The sequence below is a fragment of the Podarcis tiliguerta genome, assembly GCF_965153285.1.
Source record: "Podarcis tiliguerta genome assembly, chromosome: 6".
Taxonomy (NCBI): Eukaryota; Metazoa; Chordata; class Lepidosauria; order Squamata; family Lacertidae; genus Podarcis; species Podarcis tiliguerta.
Window position 1 is genome coordinate 33,734,380 of NC_139539.1, and position 27,295 is coordinate 33,761,674.

Below are 27,295 nucleotides of genomic sequence, written 5' to 3' on the forward strand. Positions count from 1 at the left end.
TTGCATGCAGTTTAACTAACACTAATGATTACAATCATGGTTACTGGGAAACTGAGAAAGTCATGTCTAAAATAAATCCATCTGTGAGACTGAAGTGTGCAGTCATAATTAAACTGAATAAAAATTGATGGCATTGCCAATGAGTATAAATATTATTTATTACAATTATATCCAATTTTCTTCTTTTTGAGTTCTGATAAAGTCTCCCACCCAACCACTTACTTAGCTTCAACAAGTTTTCAGCAGTTACATTTTCAGATCATGTCCATGCCAACATGATAATTGTAATTTTAAAAAACAATTAACAGAATCCAATGAATTGTTTTTGTTCTGCCCCGTGACCTGTCAGCACTCAGTGCCGGTACGGCACAAAGTTAATCTACAAATAAATGTCCACTCTCAAAATGTTGGATTTTACCCACTATTTGTTATAGCCACACTTCTGATTTATGTCTCTACTAAGTATCCACACATTGCATAGATAGATGTTTTAATCATTGCACTTGGTATTATTTTTTAAAAATGGATATGTGTGCACTGTTTCTATTCAGACTGTAACAAAGGAGAGACAGATGAAGCTAATACAGCAGCAGAACGATATCAGTGGTCTGTCACGGCAGGTGAAACATGTGATGAACTTTACTAATTGGGCCATTGCAAGTGGCAGCAGCACTGCATTACTCTATAGCAAGCGACTGGTAAGGAAAGCTTTGAATTCCAGTATAGCATAGATTATACTCTTATTCTTGCATTGAAACAAAGAATATTGCATCACGGGGACCCATGTATTTCTTACTCTCAAAGCTCTCAGGTAAGTACAGCTAATGCTACTTTGCTAATATTTGTACAAGTGTTTCCAGTCCACACTTTATTCCAAACTTGATATTTAAATTACTGTAAAATTTGGAAGTTTGTTCGTTTGGCAAGCCAGCTAGCACTGACACATGCTGCATTTTGATTAGGTGAATGTAACACTGCAATACATAGCGTTGACAATTATTTAGGTCTTTCTAGCAGGTGCTCAATGGTTTTTTACCTGTTCCTGAATCTATACAGCAGTTGACGTCAGGCCAGATAGTTTCTGGTGGTTACCTAGGCTTCATGATGGTCAGATGAGGGGCAATTTGTTGGCTTCTTTGCAAAGTTCATGGAGTTAGATGTTGTTTGAGACAAACAGTTTCACTTGTATAGACAGTCACGGAACCTTTAGTGCCTTGTAGCTATATGTAATTTACTCAGTACCAGTGAAGTGAGTCTGAAAAGGGCTCCACCATAACCATTGATGGTGTGTTGGTAAGGCAGCTATAGCAACAACTTGCCTCCCCAAAAGCCTATGGAAGAATGTGATGCTAACAACCAATACCAAGAGGAAGGTCTACCAGGCTTGTGTGTTGAGCGCACTGCATTATGGAAGTGAGTCGTAAGCAACTTACACCTCAATGCCTTATGTGAGCGCTGTGTCAGGAAGATTTTGGGCATCACATTGTAGGACAGAGTCTCAAACAAATATGTGCTCTTCCAAGCCCACATTCCCACCATGTCCACACTTCTGTCTCAGCGACGTCTACTGCGGCTTGGTCATGTCCACACAATGGAAGATGGCCAGATCCCCAAAGATGTGCTTTATGGGGAGCTGTTTTTAGGCAGCAGGCCTGTTGGCAGACCAACTCTGTGTTACAAAGATGTCTGCAAATGTAGCATGAAGGCTGGCAATATTAACCGTGCCATGTGGGAATCCCTTGCAGATGACCGCATTGCCTGAAGACAGTCAGGTCATGTATCCATAGTAGTGACCAGAGGAGAAATGACTGCTGGGAGAAGCACAGAGAGAAGAAATGCCATGGTGCTTCTGTAACAGTGAAACCAGACACCTTTATCTTTTCTACCTGCAGTAAAACATGTTTCTCCCATATTAGTCTCTACAGCCACAAGAGGCACTTTAACTCTCCAGTGGTTTGACTTTACCCACCCGATGGTTCACTCTTCCATTGTCTCTTCAGACAGACAGATGCCAACAGTTTTAACAGTTATATACCATCCAATGAACAACTTCATCTGGGTAGTTAAGTTAAAAACCATAACAGCAATCACCAAGAATTCTAAAGAGTAAAACTTTTCCCAAGGGAATTTTTCCATTTCTCCTCTCTAGTTCTAGTTATCTGTAAAAACAAAACAGAACACTAGGATAAAGTAAAACCAAAAAAACCAGAAATTTCAGTTGATGAAGTTGTCACTTGATTTGCTTCAAGTCAAAACCAGTTGTTTTAATGATGGACTGCAAATCAGAACTAAAACCCTGATTGCATAAAACCATATCTGAATGTGTTTTATTGGATTAAGTTTTACCTTCCATATTGGACTACATTTGGCAGCTGGCTTAAATGTTTAGCGCATTTATATAGCATGGAAAATTAATACAGTATTTATAAAAGTTGTGTTTTCATGATAATTCAGATGCCAGTTGAAGTGGGCCATCAAATTTTTACTTGCATCACTGCTTACCACCTTGGATCAGTATCAGCAGTTGCTGTGAACTGATCCTGCTCAGTTCTCAGTAATTCCTGTGTCTGTTTCAGCGAAAGGCAGGAAGCACATTTTTCCATTAAAATTTTGGTACTGGAATTTGGCATTTAGCTTGCTGGAAATGCTGCTGGAAGATAAGGGGAACAAATTAGGGGGAATTTACTATCATTTTTGAATGTTGGTATGGCTCTCTCAGTTTGTAATTCCAAGTGATAAAAGTCTAGCACCTTGCTCAGGGTGTATGTCTTTCACATTGAATGACTTGAGCTTTGGGTGACACCTTAATCATTGAAGCAAATTGTGTATGTTTTCTGTGTTATCATTTGAACATTGGTACAACTAAAGTCAGGCATGTATAAAAATACAAGTTACCACTTACAAACTCTGGGTGGTATCAGACTAAGCTATTCCTAAAGTAGATCCATTGAAATCAATGGGTTTCAGTGAGTAAGTATTTTCATTCCACTGGGTATACTCTGAATGTGGCTTAGTCCTGTGCCACCATCTATTTGCTTAAAATCTACCTTCTTGTATTTTAGAAGTAATGCACTCCAGTAGTAATTCTCTTGCGACCTCATGTTTGTATCCTGCAATTCTTCGCGACTGAAAATAAGGTTTAGCTTATTTCTATGAGATAGGTTAGGATAAGAGATGGCAGCTTGCTCAAAGCCACACACAGTTGTTGACAATTTGCATTTTGTTTTGTCGACTTCTTTTTGTTGACTCTCCGCACAATGTCATCACTAATCTGAGAGTGTTTGTCTTCTCACAGATCACGTTCCAGCTGCGACATATTTTAAAAGCACGATGTGATCCTGTCCCAGCTGCAAATGGAGCAATACGCTTCCATTGTGATCCCACATTCTGGGCAAAGAATGTAGTCAACTTAGGTGAGAGGGTGTTCCATTTTTCTGAAAGCTGAATTCAATGTGAAAAAATTCTTAATATGATGAGTAGCATGAACTAGATAGAATTTCCTGTAGACTACCACTAAAATTGGTGGTAGTGTCTTGGATCCATTCATACCAGGAAGCTTTTTTTCACTGTATAATTGTATAAAATTATCTGACTTTAAGCAGACATTAAGCCAAACTCCCCTTGTTTGGCAAGTCCTCTCCTCTCCTGTGCACATGATGAACTGTCATCTGTTTGCTTGTATGGGGTTGGATCCGAGCCAAAGCTTTTATAACATATGCAGCCACTACCCAGATGCTTCTCTCAAACTATGCTTCTGCTTTGCATGCAACTCCCTGTCACTAGAATAGTTCTCTCTATGGTCTGGATGCATCGTTATTCACTTGGAAATTGATATGCCTTAATAGGTAGTGCTGCACTACTGTTAATCATCGAATACGGTGGTGTTAGGCTACTTCAGAAGCTTCTCCAGATTGTAGCTTTAATAGTCTTCTAAGAAAGCACTGTGACAAGAGAGGTGGAGTGATACACAGAGCGGAGGGGAGGGTCATGACAGTTGTGATGATGGAGGAGTGGAGTGGAGAGTGTCTCCTGAACTACATGCAAGATTGCTCTGTATAGATCAGTAGTGATTCCATGTACTCTGTTGGTCATTCCCTTCTATTCCTCTCTGGTAATAAATGACACTGGAAAGTGTCAGTCTACAATCAGTGTGCTTCCTTGAAGGGGAAAGCAATTGAGGGTCAAATCTGGTAGCCCACATTCAGGCGTTGAAAGAAGACTTGTTTGTTCCAAACTTCTTAGTATGTTAGGCTGCAACTTAGTTGCTGTATTTCTGTAAACAAAGAAGTAGAAAACAATAGGAAGATGTGGAATACTCAGTCTAGTATTTGTCCTGTAGACTTAGTAATATGAGTAATAATTTATATCAGCTAAACAGGGCTGAAAACTTTCCAGAACTTTTAGCAGCACATTTTAGATATTCTAAGAGAAAATTGGGCACCAGATTCCAACTGGTCCCAAAATACTTTTGCATGGTATCGGCAGGACATGTTGGCTTTAAAGACTTAATAACTTTCCTTATAGTGACAGAGTAGAATGAGTAAAAACAAGATTCCTTCAGTGACGCAATGACTGAGCAAGGTGCATGCGTTCTTTGGCATGGCAAAGCTCTATCAAGTGAGAGACAACTTCACAAGAGAAAAATCTATACCTTCATGCATGGCTTTCCAGCTTTTGGCATGTATAGGAGAAAGGGCAATAGCAGGCAAAATCCCATTTAGATCCATGTTTGTGTATTAAAATCCCTTCCCTCATGTGTTAGACTTATATACCTCCCCATAGTAACTACAAGTAATATAAAAGAACAGAGAACGTTGATAAGAAAATTTGTTGGTTGGATAATTAAGAGCCAGTATAGGATACTGAGCAAAATAGATTAGAGCCTCTTAGGTGTGTACAAAGGCTTACATGTCCATACCAGGTTTTTCCCGTGTTCTTCTCCAGCAGCAACTCCTCTTACTCTGTTGGAGGACACTTTCGAGGTTCCTCAAGCTTCAGGGCAGCTTGTTGGGCACTGTGAGGGGATGCTTCTGGAAAGGGAGAGGTATCGGAACCCCCCACTACATGTGCAGAGCTCATCATGCGGCCCTTTGGATTGGGGCTATACATTGGGAACTGAAAAAGGTATTGGAAATGAAGTCTTGGAAACTACATTAAAAAATAAATAAATTTCAGAGGAATCCTAGAGGGAGCAGAAAGTAAAAATAAATCAATAAATCTTGTCTTTAATTTACTGAAGAATGAACAGTGATGAGGACGGTCTTTGACAAATACATATGACTAGAACAAATCTCTAGAATCAATGCAAGGATAATTCTGAAACCGGGGAAAACCATGGGTGCCATTGTCAAGTTCCTAAATAAACTGTTAAGAGAGGGGTCTCCTATTGTGGTTAATGGTACTGGAGTGCAAGCACTGATTTGGCTCCAGTAACACTGAAGAAAAGATTTCTAAGTTATAATTAATTTTAGACCTCCATTCAATAAATAGTGGGTGTGTGGTCTTGCATAAAACAGATTGTCACCCTTCCAGGAAGTTGTATTTGTTTTAGAATTACTAAAGTTGAGTCGAAGTTGTGATGCAAGAAAATCTATTTTGATTAAGAATTATGGTTCATGTAAGAAATAACCAGGTGCACAAATCATTGCAACTTACAGTAAAATAGCTTCAAGGAAGTTACTAGTTTTATAATTCAGATGATCAAGAAAAGGTCAGACCAAGAACTAGGCAAAAGAAAACAGATCTTGCTTGTTTAAAAATGCAGAGAGGTAGTTGCACATTTATCAGACAATTCACATTAATTTGCAGAAAGTTTCTTGAGCAACTAACAAATGCAAAACTTTTAGCTAGAATGGAGAATTCTGTTTTGGTGACACAAATTCAGTTCATTAATCTGGATTTCTGTAAAACCACCTTAGAGACTGTCCAAGAGACAAGTGTCTGTTGGGCGTGTGCAAGCGACTCTATATGCACACTAGGACTTCCTATAACTCTTGCTACTTCAGCTGTGTCAGAGGTCTGCGGTTTGAAAAATTGTACTGCAAAGGCATTAGTACGTGCTCAGAAGCTTCCCATATAGTCTTTTGAATCTGGGGCACAGTACTTAAAATGTAAAATTGGGGATGGGGGACCTATAGCCTTCTAGGTGTTCTACAACTCCTATCATTCCTGAACTTGGCCATGCTTGCTGAGGCTGGTGAGAGGGAGTCCAACGACATACGGAGGGTCACAGTCTCCCCATACTTGTGTTAAAGTTGTGAATCATTCAAATTCCTGTTTGAAGGATGAAACAGAAAAATCATATTGCTAAACAGCGTGGTCTTATTTACAAATAACTTGCAAGCATCTTTGCAAGCATCTCTCACTGCTCAACTTAATCTTTGATAGCAAGGACAGAAGTACATAGCTGGCTGTTGTGTAGTTCTGAATTAAGGGACACTGCAGTATTTCAGCTCAGTATCACTGCACAAGACAAGGGGTAGAATTAAACCTTGCACTCTTCTGATTGTTCCGTCTTCTGAAGCATTTCAGCAATCTCCTCCTTCCCCTCCGCACAATGTTCTGGGGGTTCCCCCAGTTCTTCAGAGTGGAATTGGAGGAGGTGGCAGGGAGGTGAGGGGAAAGCCCTGTTGCACTACTGAGAGCCCTTGTGCTGACTTCTGCTAGCGTGCTGGCTTAGTTGAATCAGAAAGATAATTTGTTTAATGTGATTATAATTGAAAGACACTTACATGTAAAGAAACACAAGGCCCCTATTATCCTAAAATGGTTATAAATGTTCTGAAGTTTTGTTTTATACTTACAGCATTAACAGAAAACAGTAAATTATCATACTTTTTTAAAAAAAACACACACAACCCCACTCATTTTTTAATTTTACATTAATTTTTAATAAGTTTAAATGATCCGAATAAAGCCAGCAAAAACCAGAACAATGTTCTAATGGTCCCAAGGCACCTAAACATGTTTCTAAAAATGAAAAGACTGGGGGAAGGGTTTTTACCTGGCATCAAAAAAACTATAGCTTGGGAGCCAGGCAGCTGTCTCTGGGGAGGATATTCCATAATCCGGACACCACTTGCAAAAGGCCTCTGGTGTAAAAATTACAGAGCTGTATTTGTATGATTTTCTGTCTTCATCTTTTAGTCTCTTAATTATTAAATGTGTTTCCTTTAAAAATCTCTAGAATGCTTAAAGTTACAATATATAATTTGCATATTATGCACAAGCAATAACTACTCTGTATTTAAGTCTTTTTACTTCTAATGCTATGGAAATGGGTTCATAAAATATTGAATGCTTATTGATGACACAAAATTACTTTGTTGCAAAAATGTGTTACATGATGTTGATTGTGATGTATCTTTATGCATAAAACTAAGGTAAGATATGGGTACTTCAGGACCAATATCTTATTTAAAGCCAGTAAGGAAGTGCAAATGATTACCAGTCTCTGAATATATTGATTAAAAGTATATTTATTTTTAACTTTTTAGCTGCTGTGAAGCTAGGGTGTACATAGTGTAAAACTTCTAGACTGTTAACATTTAGCTTAAAATTAATAACTTTGTGATTGACCAATTCTCTCTCCTGTTGTTTAGGTAATCTTGTTATTGAAAACAAACCAACCCAAGTTTATACTCCTAATGTAGTAGTGGGACAAGTTCCTCCGGGAACAAACCACATCAGCAAACCTCCACCGCAAATTAATCTTGCACAGCTTCGGCTCCAGCATATGCAACAGCAGGTGTACGCACAACAAAAACACCAGCAGTTACAGCAAATGAGGATGGGGCAGCCTGCAGGGCAGATTCCTCGCCAGGCAGGCCCACAGATGCTGCAGCAACAGGCAAGTTTCAGATGATCTAAATTAAGACACTCATTGTAGACACTAAAGTGCACCTTTGGCACTTTGAGTTCTACCTTATTCCACAAAGTTTAATGTAGGATTTACAGCGCTGTCTTGTAAGGCACAAAGATGCATCTTCATTTACTTCACTTGGCAAAGAGGACTGCTTTTATCTCATCTTTTAAAATACATAATGTTTTGTAGCCTCCGAGGTTGATAAGTATGCAGACCATGCAGAGGGGAATGAATTGCGGTGCTTTCCAAGCCCACCAGATGAGAATGGCTCAGAACACTGCTCGTCTCCCAGGGATACCGCGCCACAACGGGCCCCAGTACATGATGCAGCCACACTTACAAAGACAAGTATATGCTGTGTGCACATTTTGTTTCCCATCTTTGATTCTGGACTTTTCATTCAGCTCAGCTTCTATGTGTATATATCAGCTGTGAGACCTCTTTTAAAGGGACATCTCCTTCCATGTTGCTGGCTGTTTAAAGAGCCGCATAATAGGAATCTTGTAAAATTTTGGATATTACTAGCCACATGCAGAGTATTTAAGCTAATGGAGCATCTAATGAAATGCACTTGCAGCCACATTTTACCTTTCACAACTTTATTGCCTTTTGGCTGGATGATCAGCATGTTAATGTGGGAATAATTTGTTATGTTCTCCGATTGAGGGGGAGTAGAAAGCTTGCAATAAGGTTTAAAAAAGAGGAGAAAAAAGTTGATGCTTATAATTTCTATGGAACCTTCTGACCTATAAAAAAGTGAATAAAATGCAAAATGTTTTAGAAGGTTTAAAACAATCATCAGCAATGGGAAAACTCATGGAGAGAATTGCAGGAAAGCAACAAGCTTTGAAAATTTCCAGTTTTGCATAGGAAAGAGTTTGCTCCTTATCATAACAATATTTTCTCTCTCTTGCTTCCCCCTCTCCTTTGTCTTGGCAGCATTCAAACCCAGGACATGCAGGTCCCTTCCCAGTTGTTTCAGTGCACAATAATACTATCAACCCAACAAGCCCTACAACAGCCACCATGGCCAATGCAAACCGTGGTCCAACAAGCCCATCTGTAGCAGCAATAGAGCTTATTCCATCAGTAACCAACCCAGAAAATTTGCCTTCCTTGCCAGATATTCCTCCTATACAGGTTAGTATGCTATATGAAATCAGATGAAAGCTAATAATTCAACATCAGAATTTCTAGATATCAGTTGTGTGTTTCATGTCAACACTTAAAAAACTGTATTGTAAAGGTACATTTGACTTGGGTCATCTTCTCATAAACTGACCAGAATCGTCTTGTTTTCCTAATCAGCTATGAAACTCACTGGACAAATCGCTGTGTCTCCTCCTAATCTGCTTTACTCTTTCATTGCATTTTACATCATTTAGTATCAGTATTCTTATTTAGAATCTTTTTTTGCTGGGGGGCGGCATTTATGATTTTTGAAACGTGTGTCTGAATTTATTCTGCACTGAAACTAAAATGCAGGAAATGTTTTCAGTTCATCTGTATGTCTTCTAAGGTAGGGATTGCTAACTCATGGGCCACATGGCTGTTTTTGTGTCCTCCCAGTTTTTCATTTAATGAATTAACACCCCCATATGCTTCTATGGGTCCTCTGCAGTGATGCCACAATGTTTTTTGTTCCCAGCCCACAAGCACATACACAAGGCTTTCCAAATGTGTCCATTAAAAGTGTGTTTTTAACTTATAAAACACTTCTACTATCATGCCAAAATGTGTGTTTTATTTGGGGGTTTCACTTAATTGCTTTTGTAACTCCCTCACAACCTCCCTAAATTGTGTCCTTAAAAAAAGGGCCACACAATCTTTTTCATTTGGGCCCTGCCCACCTTTACATGAAGTTCCTGTAGTGTTGATTATTGATGGGTCAGTGCTACCCTTGGACCTTGCTTGAAGGAAAAGCCCTACCACAAAATAAATGTATTCTTGTTTAAAACTAGATCAGGTATCCTAAACTATTTTTGCCATCCGCCCTGATCAGCTTTAAAAAAAAATTGATATATTTTCCATTCTTCTAGTGGCAGCCCTCTTAGTAATATTGAAAGCATATGGATTATCCCTGTCTATGTTTATTGTCCTATATTTGAATAAGATAGTTAAAACATACAAATCAGGGCAACTTCGTGAGTAAAATATAAGGTGCAATGAATGAGTTCCATAAACAGAGAGTGGAAGTTGTTCTGAATGTAGACCTCTCTCTGACACAAACCTATGCATCAGTATTGACAACTGAGTTTGAAATAAGCTTGCTTCTTAAAACTCACTGAATTCTAAGATTTTACTACAATATTCTATGCTAAAGTTTATTAATAATTTGTAGCCATGTCATTTCCTAGACTCCTTGATTATACATGCAGGAATATAGCAAATACAAATATGGCAAAACTGAGTATTCAGCTGTTTGTTTCCCCTTATTATGTGAGTAAGTGCTAGTGCTTTAAACTCCTTCCGTGAAAATACAGATGATCCTCAAGCTGTCATTTCTAGCATGCTGTATTTAGACTTGGCAGAATCACTGTGTGGCTGTCCTCCTTTATTTCAGCTGGAAGATGCTGGTTCCAGTAACTTAGATAATTTACTAAGTAGGTATATCGCAGGCAGCCATCTACCCCCTCAGCCTATAAGCAGTATGAATCCCTCCCCTGGGCCCTCAGCTCTGTCTCCAGGCTCATCAGGTAAGCTGGGAAGAGGCAGTGGGCATCTGTACATTTCTGCTTAAATTGAGACCTGCTTAAAGCAACCAGCAACTTTAATAATGACTGCTCCAAATACTTTAAAGAAATTTGATGTTTCCAGTACATTTTCTCAGGTCTTAACATCCCTGTTTTTAATTTCATCCAGTTATTTCTAGTAACTTCTGCAATAATGCCGATGAGCACTTCTTTCTCTCTTCCAGTGTCTGTACCTTTTATGTGGCTGTGATTTAGTCCAATTTTTATGCATGAAATAATTTCCCCTTCATGAAATAACCTGTAAATGAGAGGGCTATAAAAAGGAGTACAGCATTGTAGCCACCAGCTCACTAGAAAGAGTAACCCAGTCTGTGCAGCAAAAAGATTCCTGCTCAACAAGTCGCAAGTAGAAATAGATTTAAAACAGTATTATTGTGGCTCATGAGTGCAATAGTTTTAAAGTACATACCAGCAACTATTGCATTGTGACTACAGGCTTTAATCCTGTGAGCGTTAAAATTAAGTTTTCTGTACCACCCATTGTCATTGTTTCCAAGGCAGTTTCCAGAAAACCAAAGCAATAAAATCACAATATCATAATATACAACAATAGTTCATAAAATGAGTGCAATTGTCATGGCTAGTATGAAGCTGAACAGCAATCTCTTTTCATATCTGTTCCATTCTCTGGTGCTTCTGTACTATTTATATAGTCTTGCAGCTGTGTAATATTCTGTGCCAGAGTGCAATTGAAGTCCTGTTCTTGAAATTCATCTGCCACTGTGAAAATTCAGTCTAGCATAACTTGCCTATTTGTGCCACTGCTGTGGAATGTTGGAAGTAAGTGCAAATACAGAGAGGAGGAGAAACTGGGTTTATAGACCTTTCTCTACACACCTGGACAAATGGCAGCACTAAAATTGCTCTGAATTATACTTCATACTTCACAGTGTGTAAGGTCTCTTTAAAAATGTATTGCTAGTAAATCAGCATTCAGTCCCATTTTACTCTGCACTCCAACCTTTTCAGTTGTCTCTGATTATTCCCAGGGTTGTCAGCCTATATTAGTGTAGGTTCTCTTTAAATGTATCATATGTTTGTGGTTAATATGCAGTCATTAATAGTATTTTATGATAGTTGCATCAGAATAAAGTATTTGGGATTAGAAATAATTTAGGGCTTGACTTAAGACGTAAGGAATCAGAGCAACTATTTCATTTAAGGGGGGAAATTGTGAGATTAATTAATGTGAAATGACATTGAATGTAGAAGTTTTGAATTATTTTATTACCAGTGGTACTGTGTGTGCTGATACATAGGGTATCGCTTGCATAACTTTAGATGTTCAGTTATACAGCTCATGCTGCTGGTGTAAACAATGATTCATCCTTCTTAGGTTTATCCAATTCACACACCCCTGTGAGGCCACCTAGTACTTCCAGCACGGGCAGTAGAGGCAGGTGAGTTGAATGGCTTCAAAACCAGCTACTAAGTTATTAAACTGTATAGAGAACTAAATGCATATTACAAGAATTTTTAAAATCCCGTTTAAGAGACACATTGAGGCTTTTAAAAATTATGTGCCCCAAAATACGGAAATTGTAAAGCTCCCATTTTGACCACCGCATCACTTAAAGAGGAAATGCATTATATATTTTCTCATGTTTTGATCACTTGCAGTTTAGGTTCTATGCACACACACTTTCTTTTGGTCTTTCAGCCCCCACTTCTATCCTCTACCGCAGGGGAACAGAGTAGTTGATGACAGAACACGGGTGGCAGGGAGCCAAAGCACAAATTGAATAGGGCCAAAGGATTCACATTCTGTGTGTGTTTTGTGTGTATGTGTCTATATCTCTACAAACACATACACAAACACATACCTTGCTTTGCTTTCTGAGCTGTTCACTGAGACAGCTCCTTTCTCAGAATGGAAACAGAGCAAGCTGTTCATGGAGGAAGATTGCTCTTTTCTTCCCTGGGCAGCTGGTCAGGGGGACTCAGCCATGTCCCTTTCCCCCTGTTGGTCCTCTGTTTTTACCTAATAAATGGGGGGATCTCAGGAAGGGAAGGTTTAAATCTCCCCACTTCACATTTTTCACTCCCACCAATGCTGCTTAGCTGATCAGAAGGTAGTAGGTCAACTATGTGTAAGCAGTGGCCTAGGAGGATGTAAAACCAGTGGAGAGAGTGGTAGATTTGAGGTTTCCAATCACTGCTGTACAGGTTAGGAGAACAGCCACTTGGGGTAAGTTCTAAATCAATGTTTAATAATATATATGCTTGTCAATTATATATAAAAAGGTTGATAATAAACCTCATGCTGCAGAGCCCTGTCTGCGTATGTTGAAGCAAAATTAGACCACCAAAGTTATTATTTATGCCTTACATAGCCTGTTGTTCCTGAATGTGAACTAGTCTGTTCATATATGGAATGTAGGGGGCCAATGTGCAGCAAGGGGGCCACTGCCACTGTGGTGATTCTTAACTTCATCGTTGCTCCTAATCTAGAGGGTTGAAACATGAAGGGGAAATGCATGAAACGTTACCTGAAAATTAGCACAATATGTGAAAGTACAATAAGAGGAATGCAGTATTGCACTCTTCTGATAGTTCTATCAGTGAAAGCGTTTCAGCTTGCCAAATGGAATTATCTTCCCTTCTCCTGCTGCTGTTCTGGGGGTTCTCCTGACCATCACCACCCACCAGCCAGAGGGGAGGATGCTGGGGAAGGAGAGGGAAGACTCCTTATTGCAGGCTTCCTCAACCTCAGCCCTCCAGATGTTTTGAGACTACAGTTCCCATCATCCCTGACCACTGGTCCTGCTAGCTAGGGATCATGGGAGTTGTAGGCCAGAAACATCTGGATGGTCAAGGTTGAGGAAGCCTGCCTTATTGTGTAAACTGAAGCCCCTGCGTTGGGGTTCTTGTTAGAGCTGTGGTTATTGAACATCTAAAAAAGCAAGCGTTGATGAGGAAAAATCAGCTCTACATTCTTGAAAGGGAATTTCCACCTTACCAAACTTATAGAAGTATTGAGTTTCTCACTTTAAAAACAGTGCATGAAGTCCGTGAAAGGGACTCTACAGTGGTATACTTGGATTTTTGAAAGGTACCGGTATGCTTTTATTCAGCAAAAAAGATCAGGAAACAAGACCCTAACTCCTCTAGCTAGAATGTTTAAATTTCAGTGAGCAATTTTTCTGAAATTTGAACAGCTTGTATATCTCTCTCAAAAGATTCTCCATACCAGACTCTAATGACAGAGGCAGATTTGATATATAGGACATACTGATTTTATGTTTGGTAAAGTGCTAAAAATCCATCCCCTCTCTAATTTGGAACCACTTCTACAGCTGTAAAAACCAACTTGGTTATGATGCCTCCTAACCAAGTGCTTTATCCACTTACGGGCACAATTGCTTTCACTAATTATATGGAATTTTTAATCATTTTAGTTCTAGCATTTTGAAGTGCAATTTAAAATGTGTGCTTAATCTCTTTGCTTTCCAGCTGTGGCTCATCAGGCCGAACTGTGGAAAAGAACAATATTAGTTTCAAGACTGAACATGTGAAAGTTAAACAGGAGCCAGGCACAGAAGAAGAGGTATGCAGTTACTCGGGACCAGTGAAGCAAGAAAAAACAGAGGATGGCAGGAGGAGCGCTTGCATGGTAAAAATCTATTTGTATGTTGTACAATTTATCATACAAACTATCAGCAAAGAGAACTGAGGGCATTTATATTTTATTGTTTTAGGAGAGTTGTGTTACTTCCCAAGCCCTCCCCCTTAGGGCTTGCCCAATTTTCTCTCTCCCTACATTGCAGTAGTGGCCAGTGAGGTGATACAGGTGGGGCTCAGTTGGTCTCCTGGCTTTCCAACACCATGAGGGTCACTGCTTCCCTCCTCCTCCTCCTCAGCTGTTATTGTTCAGTAGGTTACAACACCACCTTTCTGTGACCAAGAGTGATGATACTATTAGATTTTTTATAATACGTTATAGAAAAAGTAGGCATGTAGTCATTCCAATGCGCATTTTCTAACTCAGGAGTTATTCGGAGAGTTTCACATTGGACTAGTTTGAAACAGATTTGCCACGTCAGAGATGACCCTTCAAAATTAGTAATTTCGGGCACAGAGGAAGCAAGCAATACAGTACCTACTTTCCATAGGAATTGTGTAGAGCCCGTATTGCTGGGTTCCCATCCCCTTGCACAATTCAAAACAGGCCTCCTATTTCAAAATATTTTAAGCTTGTTAAAATATTTACCAAATATAGTTCACTGAAAACTGTACAACTTATCTGAGAATTGTCTGTACAGGCATGTGCATGTTGACATTTCCCTTTTGTTGAAATTCTTTGTTTACAGTCTACCCCAACTTCATCTTTTTTAAAAAAATATTTTATCAGTTGATAAAATTTTTGACTGTAAAAGGTCAGTAAGATGTACAAATCAGTCAAAGAAAAAAAAACATAACAGTGACTTAGTGAAATACATGAGATGTTTATATCATGTTTTTCATCTTCAATATTAAGAAGTAAATAGGGAGCGATGGGCCCATAGCATTTTGATAAAGCTGAGCTGAATGGGGGAAAGAGCTGTGGAGACATGGAAGTACAGGTTAGAGAGACATGGAGAACAGATTAGATTGCCTATGTTAGAATAAAGAAGGTAGGCAGGAGCTGAAGGGGGGGAAGCAGAAAAAGGAAGGTGGAAAAGGCACCAGTCTCCTACCCAAGGCAATTTCTCATAGATTTTAATCTTTTGCCTTTATTTCAGCTTAGCAGTCCTGAGAGCAGCTTGACTCCACCACTTTCCACAAACTTGCATTTGGAGAGTGAATTGGAAGCACTGGGAAGTATAGAAAACCATGTTAAAACTGAACCAGCGGACTTGAGTGAAAGCTGCAAACAGTCCGGACACAGTCTTGTAAATGGCAAGTCCCCAGTGCGTAGCCTCATGCATCGATCAGCTAGATCTGGAGGAGAAGGCAACAACAAAGATGAAGATCCCAATGAAGACTGGTGTGCTGTGTGCCAAAATGGAGGAGACCTGTTATGTTGCGAAAAGTGCCCAAAAGTTTTCCACCTCACATGTCATGTACCCACTCTCCTCAGCTTCCCAAGGTATGAAAACATATAGGAACATTGAGTTAGTCACAATGAGTTAGTGTAGCCTTCTTAGACTTTACCGATTGGTAGGGTGAGCGTTGCTCCCAGAGCAGGGAGGAAGGAGTCAAATGACACCAAGGTTGGTTCAGAGAAAGAGTTTATTCTGCTCTCCGGATAGCAGAAGGCACTGCGTGATAGGTTCACAGCAAGCACAAAAGTAAGAGAAATTTCACACAGTATATATATCCTCCAGGCACCCTCTCCCCACTTCCCCAGGAATCCAGCCTCGTACGTTCATACACGTAAGTTGACATCCATGAACATAAACAGATGTTGCTGTATGTAAGTTGACATCCATGACCATAAACGGATGTTCCTGTTCCTGTACTCTTATCTTGGGGCTAGGAGGGTCACTCAGCTATAGGAGTTTCCCTTGACACCATCTCTATCTCCAGCTGTGGGGGCTGACAGACCCTGTCTTGCAGAGTCTGTGCATCAGTGTGTCAGGATATTTACAACCTTCAAGATAAGATAAACCCCAGCTCTGCTGTCCCGTCTCCACATCGGAACTGACAAGGCCATCCATTAAGCGTCACGGACTGATAAAGGAGAGGGCTTTGTTTATACAGCTGGGTTCCTGTTATACATTGGCTCAAGTGCTCAAGTGAATGCTTTTTAGCTAATGGACCCTTAGAGAAAGAAAAATGGGGATTTTGGGGCCCGTTTCAGACTGTCTGCACAGTCAGGCTTTAGATTTGGGAAACCCATTCCTTCATTAGCAGCATCAGCTATCTTCTGTCAGCCAACAGCAGGGATGGGAAGCCTTTTTCAGCCCTAGGGCTGTATTCCTTCATGGACAACCATCCAGTAACTGCCTGTCGGGGTGGCAAATTTGAGGCGGCTGCATTTGCCTCACTAGCAGCCATGTTTGATAGGCACCACATATTTGTGGCATCTGGGCTGGCCCAAGCAGGCATGATTCTGGGTCTAGTAAGGAGGACAAGTATGAAGAGATCTGTTTCTAGGTTTCAACAAGAGGCAGCGGTGGGATCCACCTGGATTGGGCTTGGAACCTGCCGGTAAAAGAGCAAGTCACTGCCTTTACCTACCTATTAGTTCCTACCAGTTGGAGGTGTTTTGTAGGGCAACTGATGGGCTATGTAATCCAATGGGCTGGGAACAGAGAAAAGATTGGCAGCGCTTTTGTCCTCTGCACATGGATCAAGACGAGGTTAAATGTCAGTGTTAGACAAGAATAGGAACCTGTTCACTCTAGAGCCTTTGGGCTCCATGAAACTTTCCTATTGGGGAATTTTCCCATTGGTTTCAATCCCTGAACATGCCAGGTCTTCCCAGTGCCTCTTTCCTATTTCTTGAAGATTTATTGGTGGTGGAAGAATGTAATTCCTGCCTGGAAAATGTGCAAACAGGATGACCATATAGGACCTGTGCATAATATAATTTATTCTAGTTACAAAAAAATGGATTTTCTACCTGTAGATTTCTGAATTTCTGAACTATATTTCCCCCATTTTTAGTGGAGACTGGATATGTACATTTTGCCGTGATCTTAGCAAACCCGAAGTGGAATATGACTGTGACAACTTGCAACATAGTAAGAAGGGGAAAACTGCACAAGGTTTGAGTCCTGTGGACCAAAGGGTAGGTTATGGATAATACATTTATCTTGTTTTGGAACTCTTCTTAACTAAATGCTCTTGGCTTTTCTTCTGCTGTGGTCTCTTGACTTAGTTTAAACTTACATTTACATGGGTAACTTTACTATATATTTTAATTAGTAAGTGGGTGCATGCTGCTATAGTAGGACTAGAAATAAATTATTATTGGACATAGTCCAGTTTTTAAATGGCAGTTGGTTTTAATATTTGTGGCTATATTGGGGGTCTACTCCAATTGTTTGAGCTTTCGCATCATGAACAAGAGATCAGAAATCATCTAGACTACTAGACTCCAAATAATCCAGATGACTAGAATGGATTGAAAATGTGACATTTTCACTTGGAGAAAAGGGTTTTTCCTAGAATTGACTTTTGTTTTCATGCTGATTGATTGATTGAACATACTGACTTCCTTCAGGGCAAAGCTTTCCTATGATGACTTACCAAAGATCATTACTTTCACGTGCATAGGATAATTTAGCTTCAGTGCTCTTCCAAATGATTTATAGTACAATCTTCTTGCAATGCTTCTAGTCTGTGCCCCTCATGATCTTCCTTTTTTACCCTTTCACCTGTGATCCAAAGAGCTGCCCTTTTCGACCAGTATAGTTCCCACCTTGGCTTCAGCTCCCTCCTTAGATGGCCCCCTTGTCTCAGTCTGTGAAACATGTGCTCTAATGATGAAAAGATTTGGGAATTTTGAACACTTCCTTTTAGGTATGATTAGACTGTCTTTACTTTCTGTTTTCCAAAGCTGTTCACATCTCTATGATAGGCAGTAATTCAGCATGTAATGGAACCATAGAATTGTAGGGTTGGAAGGGACCCCAATGGTGCTAGAAGCACAATGAAGCTGTTGCTTCTGTCTCTCTCTGTAGGTTTCAGTAATGGCAGTTGGTGGCTGCAGAGAGAGATGCTCACAGCTGGTGCTGTATCCTTTGGCTTTGGCAATTTGTAGCAGCTAGAATGCTTATTGGTTTGATTTTCATTGATGCTATATTTCATTGATAGCTGTTTTCATGCTTTTTGTACCTTTTGGGGAGGTGTAGAAAGCAGGTATAGAAATTGTAAAATAAGTAAAAAAATATATTAACGGTAAATTGTCTTGCCACCTGTGACAATGGCTTTTTTCCTAAAAGTTTTTGACATCAATGGTCTTGAACAACTGGTTGAGTTTTCTCCATAGAATTAGCAAAGTACATTCTGAGAAGAGTATGCAACAGAAGGTTGTGACACCTTCTCACAAGTGAAGGTGCAGTCTGTGAACCAGTTTCCCATAAAAAAACAAAACCCCAGAGGCAAAACTATCAAGGGGACTTTCTCTTAAGAAAGGCTTAAATAGTTGATTTTTTTTTAAACTTAAAGTTGGTTGGATGCATGATGAAGGTTTCTAAAGTTATGACTAGAGGGAGAGGAAAAAATAGAGAAATGATTCACTCAAACTCAGAACTTGATGTCATTGAATGTCATTGATAAATTTAATGCATTTAATAACATAAAACAATGTGTGGTAGGTTCAGGATGGGCAGAATACTTCAGACAGTGCCTTAGATGTTGCACTGGGTGTTGTGAATAGCATATGCAACTTTTAGAAAGAATTACATTTTTTGGATGATAGATCTGTCAGTGGCTCTTAGCTAGGAAGGATGCTTCTACGTTCAGAGGCAGTAAATAACCTGAGCACTAGCTTTGTGGAGGCGAAAAGGGTGGGTTGTCTACATGGTGCTTGGATTGTGTGCTTCCCTAAAGTATCAGGCTAGTCAGGAGCTCAAAAGCTTGTTGTAATGTAGTGGGCTCTTTTTGTTTCTTAGAATATATTCTTCATGCTGTATCAAACTACTGTCAAAACTTCCCGCAGCTCCAAAGGTTTTGGCATGTAGTACTGCTGGTTTGGGAAATAAATCCAAAAACCCCTTTGGCACATGGAATTAGTAGCCTGGTTCTTTGAATCTTAACCACAGGGTACACTTGTTCCAGGTAGTCTTGTTGAAGTTAGTGAGGCTACTGCAGAATAGGAGGTTTATTTGTTTCAGTTGTTGGGCTTAGAGAATCCTTTATATACTTGAATATTCCCCTGTAACTTATACATTAACTGAAATGCTGCCTTTTGGAATTACTTCTTTTGGAAGATCTCTTGTAAACAGTTCAATAGGTTTTATTGCAATCAAGTAATATATAAATTTTCTTACATAAGCAAATGAATGAATGAATGAATATTTACTGTTTTTTTTTTCTCTGCAAGAAATGTGAGCGCCTCCTGCTTTACTTGTATTGCCACGAGCTGAGCATTGAATTCCAAGAGCCAGTCCCAGCCTCGGTGAGTGACTTAATGCATTTTACCATGGAAATGATAGAATGTGAAATAACCAGCAATTGACAGACAAAATTGTCGTAATGAAACTTGGACTAAAATCAGTGTGATTATTATTTTGTTGGCCAGTCTTTTGAGTAGTTTTATCTGTTCACAAAGTCGTTTGGATGAAGATAGTTGACTGAACCAGAGAGCTCATGATGGCCACTATTTTTTTTTTTATCACAAGTTTTCTCAGAAGAAAGAGAGAGTGAATCTATCACGCGCTCTCTCTCTCTCTTAGGGAATATTTCACTGTTGCGTAAATGAAATACCACCACATTGGATATACACTTTACTTTGACTTTTGTGACTCCCTCCATCTTTTCTCAACAGATACCAAATTACTATAAAATAATAAAGAAACCAATGGATTTATCTACAGTGAAGAAGAAACTGCAGAAGAAACATTCCCAGCACTACCAGACACCTGAAGATTTTGTGGCAGATGTTCGGCTGATCTTCAAGAACTGTGAAAGGTTTAATGAAGTATGTTAACTTCCAACCTGCATAATCATTCTGGTTAATATGCGAAGCTCATTCCACGTTGCACCTTTTCCACGTAGACTTTAGTTACAACTGCTGTAGGAGTTCTAGACTTGTGGTTCATTTATGTAAGGGCTCCCACTCTATAGGTTGTATGTTTACATGGTTGGGCATAGAGCTGAGTCTTGAGCTCTTCCTCAATTGTGCATAGAACATTTACTGTGAATGTGTTCAAAGCATATAAATGCATATTCATGTGATCTGTCAACCTACCTTATAGTAGACAGATTACAGAGTGGTGCTTACTTGCATATTAATGTATGCATATAGGCTTTTTTTCACAGTTTTAAGTTTTGGACAGCCCACTCATATACAGTCTACTCTGTGATCTGTAGACAATTCCTTGGCTTCTCATATTTTCAGATTTCATGTTAGTGAAATTGGTACTTGGATGGCTCAAATCATGTCTGGAAGAGACTAATATCTGTGTATTGTCTAAATATATTGCAATTTTTGATTGAAGATTGCTTGTGTTTTCTGTAGAGCAAACTTTCCTATGCTGGCACATTATTGGCCAAACTGAGCAGACCCAAATGATAAAACTATCCCAGACAAGTTCCTTGTGGGAATCACTTAACGGGATAACTGCAAAGCTTTAAAAGCAGTGGAAAACAAAACAAGCCATTACAACTAGAAGTAATCTTACTTATAAATTAAATCAATTATATCCACTTATATATTATATCCACATAAATTGTTTCATTAAAACATAAACTCTTGTAAGTGAACTGTAAACAATTTGGGGAAGTGGTGGTGCAGAGTAAATAAACTTTAAATAAAAGTGTGAAAGGTTTAGACATTCATGGTTAGCCATTGATCAGCCAACATAGCTGGATGGAGCTTCCATGTTTAGGAACAGTATATTTTTGAATACTAAAGTCTGAGGATATGCAGCCGAGGACTGCTGTTGCCTCCATGCCTTATTAACTTGCACCTTAAAACATTTGAGTAGTTGTTCTTAGGACCAGATATGGACTAGATGGATCATTTGTCTGATCCTGCAGTGCTGTTCTAAACCTCTCTCATATATTTTTACACACAAAACCAAATTAGCTTGGGAAGACCCTTCATCTTACAAGGTAATCTGCTGGGCTTCATTATTTGTTGAGCTGCCAGCTGATAACACGACTTGAGTGCCCATTTTACTGTTGCATGTCAGTTCAAAAAATCCATTAATATAATATAAATAATACAAAACGTCTATGATTGTGCATGTCTGGAATGTGGCATTTCATAGATGGTACTTTCTAAAGTACTGTCAGACTGAAGCATAAAGTTGTTACACACGCATCCTACAAAAATGTGACTTATAAATTACATAATGGGGTAATTCATAAAATAATATAAAAATAATAAAACAATGGGAATACTTAATATGGACATGGGAGGTCATTTTGGCATTGGAAGACATTTAAAGATGCCTACCTGCTCGTGCAGGACGCGGGTGGTGCTGTGGGTTAAACCACAGAGCCTAGGACTTGCTGATCAGAAGGTTGGCGGTTCGAATTACCGTGACGGGGTGAGCTCCTGTTGTTCGGTCCCTGTTCCTGCCAACCTAGCAGTTCAAAAGCACGTCCAAGTGCAAGCAGATAAATAGGTACCGCTCTGGCGGGAAGGTAAACGGCGTTTCCGTGCACTGCTCTGGTTCACAAGAAGCGGCTTAGTCATGCTGGCCACATGACCCGGAAGCTGTCTGCGGACAAACGCCGGCTCCCTCGGCCCATAGAGCGAGATGAGCGCCGCAACCCCAGAGTCTGTTATGACTGGACCTAATGGTCAGGGGTACCTTTACCTTACCTGCTCGTGCAGTAGAAATTCACTTGTGCAGAAAGACTTCTGTTTTCTCTTATGCCCAGCCATCCAGAGCAGGAAAGCAGAGGCTGTAAGCGGTGAGGAAAGGAAGGAGAAGCCCAGTTGTGTGAGCAGATATCTCTACTCATGCTAAGTTGGATGCCACCCATAGTTTCCACACTTAAAACTAATCCTTAAAAAACTAAATTTAGAAACTTCTACGATGTGTGACCATACACTGTTTGTGGACATGCAGGGAATGAGACAGATCTTGATGGTGTTCTACAGTTTAGAATTTCACTTGTTTCATGATGCATTCAAGTATCCTGTGCTTTCTATTTCAAGACATAAGAACAATAAAAGTGTAAAGCCAAAAAGGGTATGAGTCACTACACATGGTAGACTTCTTGAAACCAGTTGGGAATTGACCTTTTTAACTGAGCTAAACAAGTGAGGTGGAAGAGCTGTGTGTCTCAGAGCATACTGATGTTAAGGAATAGTTGAATCATTTGCTATGGAAGGAAAATGCTTCAGCTCTTAAGGGTGAATAGTTACAGCTACAGTAGGAAACTACTGTAGGATGTCTGCCTCTTTTATTGCGGCAGTATGATCTCAAATGTTCAGGACTACTTTCTATGTGTGGTTACATTTTGTTTATCAAAGTGGACAAACACCCAACAGAAAAATTTAGGCCATTTTTTAGGAGAAATTTTCAGGCACTTGGATGAAAGAGATGACTGCCGAACTTCCACGTCACAGCTCTCACATCAGTTTGCTGAATAAATTTTCTGTGAGTCAAACAATACTGGTCTTCTGTGCTTGGTATCAGTTTCTGCAGTAACATAACTTGCTTAGGATTCGTGTACTGCAAATGCAGTAACACCTCATGAAGAGAGTCACCTCTACATCACTGAATTTTAAAAATAAATTGGTATGGTTGACTTTAGTCATCCAATCCTGTGCGGTCTCATGACTTTAGAAGGGATTATAATTTCCTTTTTTTTGACTCTGGTATCCTTTTTAGATGATGAAAGTTGTTCAAGTTTATGCAGAAACACAAGAAATTAATTTTAAGGTAAGCGTTTCAGACCATGCTCACTTGCTGAAGGGATGTGCATTACCAATGGGTGATGTGTTACTATCTTTTTACTTTTCAGGGTGATTCAGAAGTAGCACAGGCAGGGAAGGCAGTTGCGTTATACTTTGAAGATAAACTTACAGAGATCTACCCAGACAGGACCTTCCAGCCTTTACCTGAATTTGAGCAAGAAGAGGACGATGCTGAAATAACAGATGACTCCGATGAAGATTTTATACAGCCGCGTAGAAAACGTCTAAAATCGGATGAGAGACCGGTGCATATAAAGTAACCTGATTAAAACGGACCTAAACTATTGTAAAAAGAGAAACATATTTAAGTGTTCCTGGAATATTATCTTGCCTTCAGTGGCCATCTTATTGAAGCTGATAGTGTTCAGACAGTATTAGAATACAAAAAGCATTTGTACAGAAACATACTTGTCAAAAAGGGGGGGAAAGCTTTCAACTTCTGTTCCGGTTTTTTTGTTTTTAGTGTTTGAATTTTCATTTTTCACTTGAGAATACTTCCTCATTTCTCAGATTTGTGTGTGGGATGAATGTTGATAAAGAAGCGAGTTTTATATCACAACATTTGTATGAACAGTGAACTCTTGTCACTACTTAGTAACCATTTTTGAAAGACTGGACCAAGGCAGTCATGTTTGCTTCCATGCTAGGCAGCAGTTTAAACTGCAAGAAACCTTCCTCAAGATCCTCTTCATGCAACCCTAGGTGTGAATTGGATTGCTTTTATTCATCGTCTCATCTAAGTGGTATTGCGAGTATCATATTCTGCGTTGGGTCAAATAGCTGGGTTCTGCTTTCTTTTAACTGACTGTGTATAGAAGTATCGTGACTTGATCATTAAAACATTTTGAATTGGAGAATGCAGGAGTGCAAGTTCTTCATATGTGCTTCATTAAGTATGGTTGCAGTTAATGCTTTTCGTGGTCTTGAATGGAAGTCCTATGCACAGAAAACTTAAGTGAGTATCCTCTTGGAGTTTATTAATCCTATTTTTCTTCCCTTGAAAGGCAGGATGTTGGCTGCAATACTGGTTATATAGATCCTAATAATATCAGAATTAGACCATGAAGTTAATAGTTGGTGACTGTCCAGTCTTCCCTAATATCAGTTTCTGATAGACCACTATCAGCAAACAGTAACTTGTCAACTACCAAATGTGTAAAATTTTCTGTATTCACTCTGTCTTATTTGTAAATAGTGGTATTGTAAATCCTTTCAGACAGCAACATTTGCAGGTCTGTTTTTAAGCTAATATGTATTCTTACTAATGTTCCTAATCAAGAACAGATTTGTAATATGTTGTTTATTTCTAAAACTGAGTTCATAGTTTGACGTTCTTTTATTATTCTGTTAGAGCTACTCAGAGTTTTCTTCAGAAGCAGCTTAAATGACATGTGGAAGAAAAGAGTCTATTGAGACAGAGTTAGTTGTTCACCCTTAAAACAGAAAATTTGCATGGACCAGTGTATCAGACAAGTGATTTCTGGGTAGGTGATGAAAATGGGCCAGCCCCAATTGTGGTAATCTGCATGTAAGCAAGCTCTTCAGTTCTGCCTCAGTGGAAACACCGAGAGCCGAAATATTGCTGTGTTATTGTAATCTGATATCGAACAGGTAAAATTCCCTATCTGGTCTGTATTGAACAGCACCAGAGGATACAATTTCAAGCCCTTGTACAGAGCCGTACTTAGGTGATCTTGCGCCCCTGGCAGAACCGTCCAGATTGCGCTCTAATTTGCGCACGAACAAATGAGCTCTTCTTTCTGCCTCTCCTCCAACCCCAGCCCTGCACCCATTCTTTTTTTGGTAATGAATTCTTATTGAAGGAGGACACCAAGATGGGGAAGGCCGACCTAGATGACGGTATATAGCCATCTCCCTACTTACGCACAGGTTATGTTCCGGGCCCCTGCCGGCATAAGTGAAATCGCATAAAGTGGGGAGCACCCCACTTTAATAGGGAGAAGGGCATGGGAGCCAACTCCTTGGGGCCAAGGTTACTTGACCCCCCCCAAAAAATATTTGAGGAGCCCCCCCCCCAGTTAATGAGCATTGTCATTACGTTAGTGTGCATGTGCTCCGTCTTGTCGATTTTACAGGGCGATGCTTACCTGCCCCCCCCCATATATTTTATTCAAGTTGCCACCCTTGAGGGAGGGTGTGCGAAAGGAGAGAGAGAGAAGTGACTCTGGAGTAGACAGGCTTTGAGGTTGGCGGCTCTCCCCCGCGCCCAGAGAGGCTGGGGCGTAGGCAGTGAGGTGGGCCAGGCAGTGTCAGAGGCTGAGGCTGGTGGACCTTCCCAGCCATGACCCTGAGTGAGGTCCGGGAGAGGCAGAGCCAGCGCCTCATGGCCAAATGGAATGGGGCGCTTGGGGCATGTGCAGGCTCCCCCGCCAGACTGCCCAGCTGCCAGGAGGGGCAAGGGGGCAGCCGAGAGCAGCCACCTGGGCTTCGGGCAGGGAGCGCTGGCTGGACAGGGTGCCTGGCAGAGGGTCTCAGCAGCCAATTTTACACCCCCCGTCGCTTGCACCCCTGGCGGGGGCCCACCTCGTCATCCTCTAGCTACGGCCCTGCCCCTGTACAGCATATTTTTACGACAGTTTCAAAAATGCAGACCATACAATGGTGACCAAAATGTAAATTGCTGTAACACTGAGTAAATTCATCATGGGAAATGGTTCATAGCATATAAAGGAATTGATGAATAGATTCTATTGCACAATGTGTTGTCTCATTGATGCAGAGAATTTTAATAAAAATGTGTGTTTTCATTTTCTGTGTGCAGACAGGATGTAACTGGATCTGTAACTGGGGAAAGTAGTTAAAAGATACTTTATGGCTTTGATTCACTTTTTTGGATCATCATTAACATTGCATTTAAAGTAGGAGCATCCAACAGAATTTTTGGATTCACAAGGTGTTTTCCAAAGGTTTTTGCCTAACTACTTCTCAATTGTCTGTATCTGAATATAATTATCATTGCCCTCTGTAATAACTTGGTCAAACATTCCTTTTCCTGTTGGAAGGTCAGCTGTAACACATTGGGTCACCTACCACAGACACACACAGCACAAAAAATTAAAAGAAAATCTGGAAACAGAATCATGGAGCAAGGAAGTTCTTATGTGGAAAAAACCGGCACAGATGGGCTTGAATGTTACCATCTATGCTCAGTTGAAGTGATAATATGTAAAAAGTGAGAGCTTGTTCCATCTGTTAATGTGTTGACTTTCTCACAAGCTCCCACAAGTTTAGTAGATGCGCTTTTAACTGACATTTTGGTAAAACCGCTGCATGTCAGTAAGGCAGTATAGAGCAAAGTGCTTAATAACATACACTGTATTTTCTAGCGCCACAATTTGCAATGGAATATGCACCATGAATCTTAAAATTTATGTATTTTGTAGTTTCCATGGCATCTATATTTTTCCTGTACTTTGAAGAACATTTTGACATTTTGACAACCTGGCTTTCCATATTACCTGAAAGCTGCAATTTTGTCAGCATACTTTCTTTTCAGATCTCTTAGGCTAATCACCCATATTTCCATGCTACGTGTAAAAGTAGAAGACCCGTTCTTTTGAGGAATGTAACTAAACTATATACAGGAACCTGCTTTGCTGGTGCTGGTGGCATTTGGTAATCGTTTGACTTTTTTGCAGTCTTGCAACTTTGCAAAGTTCAGTGCAGATAGAGAATGGTAGTGTTCTGCAGTTGTAAGGATTCATTATATACAAAAGAATGAATAAATAGCTTTTTTCATACACGTTGGTTTTTGGGTTGCTCTTTCCCTTTGATTATCTGCTTGGAATGTAGTAGATCAGAAAGTTCTACACAAATTTTACAAATCACCAGGATGTATTCCTGAAGGATGTAGGAAGTAGACAAATACGTTTCGTGCCCCATTTTTAGATTGTGTACTTTTCTTAGTGTTCGCAAGATTTGTTCAGCCAGAGTAAATTTCCTGCCACCTTGTATGTTTAATGCGCATTCAAGATCAACCTGCATTTGGCAGTCCATGGATGTTTGTGCAATAACTGAGCTATACTGGGATTGAGAACACACTTTTGTATCTGGTTTAAAATGGATAGTGGAGCTTCCCTTGCATGCGATATGGATTTACCTGTGCTGCATAATTACAATATAACTTAA

General features: G+C 39.9%; 1 protein-coding gene across 7 annotated transcripts in view; it reads left to right on the forward strand.

Annotated features, from left to right (window-relative positions):
• TRIM33 (tripartite motif containing 33) overlaps window positions 1-25,914 on the forward strand; it is a 54,126-nt gene extending 28,212 nt beyond the window's left edge. Inside the window, exons 7-21 of one of the 7 annotated variants that reach the window (XM_083444250.1) lie at window positions 552-698; window positions 3,296-3,413; window positions 4,945-5,124; window positions 7,602-7,849; window positions 8,054-8,221; window positions 8,804-9,004; window positions 10,428-10,560; window positions 11,954-12,017; window positions 14,071-14,230; window positions 15,339-15,685; window positions 17,209-17,332; window positions 19,592-19,666; window positions 20,036-20,188; window positions 23,061-23,111; window positions 23,194-25,914. In XM_083444250.1, coding sequence (XP_083300376.1) covers window positions 552-698; window positions 3,296-3,413; window positions 4,945-5,124; window positions 7,602-7,849; window positions 8,054-8,221; window positions 8,804-9,004; window positions 10,428-10,560; window positions 11,954-12,017; window positions 14,071-14,230; window positions 15,339-15,685; window positions 17,209-17,332; window positions 19,592-19,666; window positions 20,036-20,188; window positions 23,061-23,111; window positions 23,194-23,406 — 2,382 coding nt within the window. In that variant the 3' untranslated portion in view covers window positions 23,407-25,914. The remainder of the gene's footprint in view (window positions 1-551; window positions 699-3,295; window positions 3,414-4,944; window positions 5,125-7,601; window positions 7,850-8,053; window positions 8,222-8,803; window positions 9,005-10,427; window positions 10,561-11,953; window positions 12,018-14,070; window positions 14,231-15,338; window positions 15,686-17,208; window positions 17,333-19,591; window positions 19,667-20,035; window positions 20,189-23,060; window positions 23,112-23,193) is intronic. The other 6 variants (XM_083444251.1, XM_083444252.1, XM_083444253.1 and 3 more) reach the window with 6 other exon arrangements.
• Window positions 25,915-27,295: the final 1,381 nt, after the last annotated feature.